This window comes from Opisthorchis viverrini (genome assembly GCF_000715545.1).
Source record: "Opisthorchis viverrini unplaced genomic scaffold opera_v5_84, whole genome shotgun sequence".
Taxonomy (NCBI): domain Eukaryota; kingdom Metazoa; phylum Platyhelminthes; class Trematoda; order Opisthorchiida; family Opisthorchiidae; genus Opisthorchis; species Opisthorchis viverrini.
In genome coordinates this window covers 879,333-886,740 of record NW_008751741.1, presented here as the reverse complement: position 1 = coordinate 886,740, position 7,408 = coordinate 879,333, and the positions used below count along the sequence as shown (strand labels likewise).

The window sequence follows — 7,408 nt, the reverse complement described above, 5'->3', positions numbered from 1 at the left end:
ACCTGGTGTGAGAGACTCTGTGAGTGTCGCGGGACACTCTCCAGTATAGCTCAATGGATCGCTGAGGTGCGCAAACCGTCACACCACGGTAAGGTCCAGTCTCTTCGTGACGGGGTCCAGTCTCTTCGTGACGGAATATGGAGGTCGGTCGAATGTTTTCGGAAGCAACCTACCCACGACAGATGAGCTCCTCGTAATCTCCAGGTTGCGCTGCTTCGTACGCTAGTCACCTTGCGCGGGGTCCAGTCTCTTCGTGACGGAATATGGAGGTGCGTCGAATGTTTTCGGAAGCAACCTACCCACGACAGATGAGCTCCTCGTAATCTCCAGGTTGCGCTGCTTCGTACGCTAGTCAATCACCTTGCGCGAGGGACCCTTACCATGCGTACAGTCTCAGGTTTAAAACGGTCCGGGATAAGTAAAATCATGACTTGACAGTGAAGGATGAAGCCATAACCGAAAAACTCAGTTGATTTGACAGTCGCTTTCTTCTTGGATGGTTAACTTTGGACAGATTACATGTACGTTCCAATCACCTCCCCAATGACGTACGTACATCCTAGGGTTTTGTGAAGCGTCTTCTGCCTACCTCTCTTCTGATAACGGACACTGTTCGCTACTCTTGTAGTCACCATTCAGTGGTGTCCACTGTTTCTCACAACATTTGTGAGAAAACTATGGTAGTTAGGACATGCAAGTGGTTTACAGCCGCTGGCGCTGTTCGTAATGATGTACCTCAGACTGTCCTGGCGTTTTTCTGATGAATGCTTATCCAATTTTATCCTCTCCCAATAGCCTGTCGTTTTTGGACTTTCCTTCACGCCTGATTGGTAATCCACCGGAACTGACACCCGAGATGCTGGTGAGTTACACATTGGTAATTCGGTAGCTCACTCCCTATAACGATCGTGTTTGGCCAGTTATCTCATATTCTTTTTCGAACCCTTACGGCCAGTGTAAATTTGCCCGCATGACACCTATCCGTCTGGATCCGATCAATCATGCTGTTGTTATCTTGTCTTTTGCCGTAACTTTCTAACTTCAGTACCTTGGGAGTCTAAATGTCCTAGGGCGTTCGCCCAACCATATTATGCGTAATATATCGCCCTCCTTGGTCCACTTTCAAATACAGTAATCAGTTCTCTCCTGGAATGACATGCAGTCCACACCTGTCAATTTGAAAATGATGCTACGAGACTCGGTGATCCAAGTTTAATGCTCGCAGATCAGCTATATATTGTAGATAAGTTTCTCTTGATCATTCGTCTAAGTCCCAAAAACAGCCTTACCAATTATTTGGACCACGCAACTGTTCAGTCAGATGCTTACTTCACTAGCCCGACCTGGCTATGGTGAACTGAGCGGAACTTTTCTTTATTTGGACCCCTTTGGTCATTCCCTTAAGACGGTCTCTCCTGTCAGAGGGCACCGTGCTTTCAAACGGCAGAAGTTATACCCATATGATTTTCACTGACCATTGTCGTGTGCTACATTATCTCTGAGTGATGCGTTTTTGCGACCCAAAAACGCTTCGAATAAATTGGTAGGCTGATTTTTCCTCCACAATGTAAGCGTCATCGCCAGGACAACTTTGAAGTTGCTTTGTTACTTTCACATTCATAAAACGCACCAGTTTTCCATCATTTTTCGATGGAACTGTATGATGGTGCATAATTATATGGGCTTAGGTTGACTTAAGGGATCACGGTTTTACCACTGCTCAGTGGAAATTTAATAGGCAGATGTCGAAAAATAGGAGAAGCTCCATACAGAAGTGTTCAGGGATTGTCTCGTGGTTCACAGATTTCATGGTTATGGCCCCTGTTGTTGATCATGTGATGGATAAATAGGTTAGTCTGTTAGAAGCGTAATAGGCCGGATGAAATATCAGTCCTGGATCACCGTTACCATCGTCATGGACTGCATTTTAGGTTGTTCCATTGTTGAGCGGTGAATTGCCGTCGAAGGAAAGTAGAAAAGACACCATTGATCACGTGATTGTTCATTCATTCTATTCTTTCAGATGAGTGACTGGAGTTCTTACTGTTGGAGGAACTTGTTCGCATGTATCAATCTGTTACGGGTCCTCAATATGCTCACCAAGTGGAAACATTCCAGGACCATGGTAGGCTTTTATGTTCAATTGCACTGACTAGGTTTTTCTGCCGTACGCTCCTGTTTGCGTATCTCTTACTGTGTCCGTTGTCCTTCGGCAGTATCTCAATTGCCTGCCTATCGTCGTTGCAGTTTGCCATAACAGGTGACGTGCACACCACAGTCAGTCTACTTTAGAGAGGACATCCGCAAGCAAGGGGCTCATTCTACTCTTGTCTATCCCCTTAAAGATTGGGACCGCTGCGATAATTCATTCTGAAATTACCCACGGTGATCCACGGAATGGAGTTACGGTAGCTCTGCTAGTTTGTCAGACGGCATTCTAATGAGTGACTTACAATTCGATGGATGTGTCGAAATTGTTTTTCTCGTAGCAGGTGACACAACTCACGGAATTTGATCCCCGGTAGATTTTGGTGTTGCTGTTGTCTTCACTGAAGTCGCGAATATTCTGTTACATCATGAAGGTTTGCTTGGTTAACAGGCGTTAGCAAGTTCGACGAATGGAGTAGCTACCAACATCAGGCTTTGCGATAATTCATTCTGAAATTACCCACGGTGATCCACGGAATGGAGTTACGGTAGCTCTGCTAGTTTGTCAGACGGCATTCTAATGAGTGACTTACAATTCGATGGATGTGTCGAAATTGTTTTTCTCGTAGCAGGTGACACAACTCACGGAATTTGATCCCCGGTAGATTTTGGTGTTGCTGTTGTCTTCACTGAAGTCGCGAATATTCTGTTACATCATGAAGGTTTGCTTGGTTAACAGGCGTTAGCAAGTTCGACGAATGGAGTAGCTACCAACATCAGGCTTTATAGTCCAAATGAAATCTTGTTTTTTTTTTCACAAGCGCTGATCGCTCTATCAGCTACCGCCTTTGAAGGGCTAGTTTTCTACGATGGTGCCCTTCATAAGGTATGCACCATTGGTAACAATTGGGCATCATCCAAACACTTGGCTAAGGCGATCGCCTCATCTAACCGTTAGAAAAGTTTGCTTATTCTGCGGTCATCTGAGTAATAACAGGTCAGCTTTCGCCTCACGGTTTGGTTCGATTTGATTTGTAATTAGCTGCCGCTGCACGCACGACTCTTATGCATAGCTTTTTTGGTCAAAACAGTATAATTTGTATTATAATATGTCAGCCGTTATGGCTGGAATGTGACTCACATAGATTGTATACACGTCGCAATTTGTATGGCTAATGAAGCTAACCACGGGCTTTCTGTTTCCTTCCAGTTGCTTGTGGTGTTTAAATCTGCACCCATCCTAAAGCGCGCCCTACGTGTTCGCCATGCGATGATGCAGCTGTACGTGCTCAAGTTACTCAAGTTACAGAGTCGCTATTTCGGACGGCAGTGGCGGAAGACCAACATGTCCATTATGTCCGCCATCTATCAAAAAGTTCGACACCGGCTAACGGATGACTGGGCCTATGGGAATGGTGAGCTACTTGTCAGTTGTCGATGGTGATTTTCTTGTTGGAACGCTAAGTGTTTTATGCCTGACGAAAACCTTTTCTACCTGATTGCTGTCAAAAGTTTCGAATTTTCACTAGTATCTAAGTTGGTACTGTGTTGAAATTGAAACTCTACTCATTTCAATTTTGCACCTCACAACAGATGTGGATGCAATGCCGTGGCATTATCAAGTGGAGGAGCATACGCTACGCACAGAAGTGGATCAATTCAACCAGCGGCGATACACGGACAATTGGCTGGACCCAGAATTCCGGCCTGTGGACAACTCCTTGACCAGTGTGCTGAATCAGCCTTTCCGTTTGTCGGACGAGTTCGAACGCAATTATGAAAAATGGTTGGAAGAAGAAGTGTTCTCTGTGCCCATCAACTGGTCTCAGGTCTTAGCCCGTCATTGATTTGCTGCATTTGTGCACTTTGCCCATACATGAATTTTGACCGTTCAGTTCATTTCGTGCTCACGATCAATTTGAATGTAAAGGTGAACGTCTATACTTTGACTTCGTCGTTGCTGGAACTCTTGTTTGCTTATTTAATTGCTCGCTAATTATTCGCCCATATCTCTGGTTCTACTCTTATTTATTCAAACTGCGTAATTTGAATCCGTTATTGTACAAACTTCAACTCGTTCTGGCCCCGTCGGTATCATTATTCCCTAACACCCTTGCCCACGGATGGGTGCCGCCTGAACGCCGGTAGTGTGGCGTACGCGTAGTGGTACTCGTGTAACTAGATTATCTACTCATTGAAGACGTCTTGTTACTAAGAGACTTGCGGATAGTGGACCACTTTAGAGGAAAACCAATCCAATTCTAATCGCTCGGTATGGATGTGAAACTCTTGACCAAACGGACCAGTCGCCGATCCCTTGACGCATACGCGTGACGGGGCGACAACATACGTGAGCCTTTATCGGTGAAGTTGAAGTAAATGGTCTCCTCGACAAACATCGGACGGTCATAGTTGTGTTTGCTGGAGTGTCCACTGATCTGAAGTTGATGAGAAATGAGATATCGTCACAGGTAGGCAGTTTTTCGTGGAATGTTTTAAAAGTGACCACATGGTCCTTTCGGTGTCGACTGCTTTATTAAATTTTGTAAAAGGCATAAGCTAGCATCGCCCGTATATGGCAGTGCCCTACGATTGTCGCGGCTTCTCTGATTGGTGTCCCGCCGCGCGTCCTATGTTAGGCTCTAGCCAAATGCGATCTCTAGTCAGCGTCTAAAAGGCTACAAACCACCGCCCCTTTGCAGCTTCGAACTTATTTTTGGTGACTCATACTCCTACGTTGTAGTGTCTCAAATACTTCATGCTAGTCCTCATCAATGACCATGGTGTTCAGTAAATCCGTTTGCAGCTGACCGTGAGGACGACCTTGAATCGCCAGTATCAACCTTTTAAAACCTGCCAGTCCGCCACACCTTTCACTACCAAGCCTTGACCCACGTCACTCACTCGGTTAGTGATGATGCGGATGGAGGCACGTTTCCGGCATCTTCAGGGTATAGCGATTCCGACGGATATGTAACTTTCCTTCGCAGTTATTTAGATAAACTGAGGAAATTTCGTTACGGACGAGAATGTTCTCTTCAATTTTTTCAATTTCTGGCATCAGGGTGACACGCATTCAAGTTTCCGAGGCGAACAATCATTCAATCTGACGATCCATACAGTTGGTCTGCAGGGGGTGTGGAGGACCGAGCACTTTTGAGAGACGGCTGATGCAAAAGTGGTTGTGACCCGGTATTTTTCTCGTTGTGCGTTCTCCAAATTGGATGAATAGTGAAGAACTTGGAGTTCGGTGCGAAACAAAGCATGAGTAACGATAATGTTGGCCTTAATGAACCTAATGTCGGTAGACAGTTGACAAGGGTATGCTTTTGTGGAGAAAAACGTTTTGAAGAACCGCAAAAGAAAAAATGAAGGTTTTTTATCTGTTAACTAAACTTGCTACGTCCAAGCAAACGGTGAAAGTGTTCAACTACCAAATAACCTACTGGGTTCTGGATTAAAACTAGCATGAGTCTGTGGAGAGCAGCAGTGTTTGCGAGAAAAACGGAAGGGGTTAATTTTCCTTGTTGACAATCTGCTGAAGTACTCCACCGGTGATAAGCTGAGTGGTATCTATCCTCGAAACCACTGGAATGAGAAGCAGAGACTATGCGACGTAAACTACCTCCATGAGATAGGGCTTATTTGGTCGTGTCAACTGCAGCTAAGGCTTGAGGGCTAAACTAGAATTGTTGGGGCTTCTGCCTGAACAAATAATTTATGGCCCATAATGTTTCGTGATGTGGAATGGAGCGGCAGAAATAGTTTGTAATTCCTTGCTCGAAAGTGCATCCGGTATGATTTGGTTGCTACCTCATCCTGCTGGAATCGTTAAAATAGAAGAACTCAACGATCTGACCGGCAAAATATCACCGTGGATAAGTGTAATCAACGTTCGGGTGGTAATCTTTATACCAAAAGGCATGTGAACAGAATAGTACAAGCGTGTTGATAGTTGTTTCGAGAAAATGTCTCTCATCCATGGGGTATGATGGACTGTTTTGCCGGACATTCCTCGAGAGAAACTGCATATATGCAATTGTACATCCAAAATATGTGTTGAGCGTCCTTGATGTTGCGGTCGTCACTGCGGTGTCGAATGGCGCGCCGTTTCGTTTGTTTTTTTATTTCCTTTATGATCGCGACATCCTTCATACAGCATCGCTGACCAGATCAGTTAGCTTATATAAGTTGGCCCGTTTTTTCGTTTACATTTTTCAACAATACGCACAATGTTTCCAATCTCCCGAAGTTCTCTTTGGGACCATATAGAGAACACACAACAGAACTGCTTGAGCAACTAATTGTGCTCAGTTCCGACGCATCCTGAAACCCTTGTCCTATATTCAGTTTCTCTAATATTGGCGTCGTTGTCGTCGAGCCAGGCAGATCTCTGTCAACGACGCGATCGGCAATGTCACACCCAAAGTAAGTATTGGTGTGAGATGCTTTTCTTGCAGTTAAAAACTGGGAAACAAGTCCGAGAGTGTTGGTAGCATTTCAAACCGGTCGAATTAGTCGAAATGACGCGTCCGAGTGCAGCGCAATAGAAGCACTGTCTAAAGGCTTCCAGCCAGTGAGACCGACATTCATACTAAAATGAGAAACGAAATACAATCCGATCATGCGTATCTGCACGTCGGAGATGATGAGAACCAAAAAAAAGTCGACGACAAATCAAAGTCAATGCTACGGTGTTATCATTTGTATCTGAAATACATGCGCCGTTTGCTGTTTGGGTTTAAGTTGTTAGTTGAAGGTAACCATTATCAAGTGCGGTTGGTTTGGTATAATACTGACTTCGGCGTCGGTGTCAAAAAAATCCTGATTTGTAAAGCTATCATTCATATTGATCAAGCGACATAGAGGTTTATCAGCTGCAGCCGTCGCAATTACTGACCGACAAGTCTGCTTGTCGTATAACAAGGTGTTGAGATAAGTACTGGGAATGACACATTTTCCGGCTTTGTTACCAAAGGGATGACATTGGCAATTGACGCCGGGGTCAGGACCAGGACTGGATGAACTAACTGCTGACTGTAGAGAGTAATGACGGAGATCGGACTATCCTCCAGGGGTGGTGGTAACATACTCTCATCTACAATACCCACCGTTTCAAGGCATCCAGCTGGCTCTGTCTAGTGTTCATTTTGGTTTCAGTGTACGTGTTGAGTGAAGTTCCGGCAATATTTTGTAGTCTCTGCGGGTTTACACAGTGATGTACCGTCTGTTTGCGTTATCACAATAACATTTGTATTGA

General features: G+C 44.9%; 1 protein-coding gene across 1 annotated transcript in view; it reads left to right on the top strand.

Annotated features, from left to right (window-relative positions):
* Positions 1–4,231, top strand: part of T265_04871 (hypothetical protein) — a gene marked incomplete at both ends in the record, with an annotated part of 35,638 nt that extends 31,407 nt beyond the window's left edge. Inside the window, 4 exons of the mRNA XM_009169725.1 lie at positions 796–862; positions 2,024–2,125; positions 3,359–3,563; positions 3,742–4,231. Coding sequence (XP_009167989.1) covers positions 796–862; positions 2,024–2,125; positions 3,359–3,563; positions 3,742–3,995 — 628 coding nt within the window. The remainder of the gene's footprint in view (positions 1–795; positions 863–2,023; positions 2,126–3,358; positions 3,564–3,741) is intronic.
* Between the last annotated feature and the right edge of the window lie 3,177 nt (positions 4,232–7,408).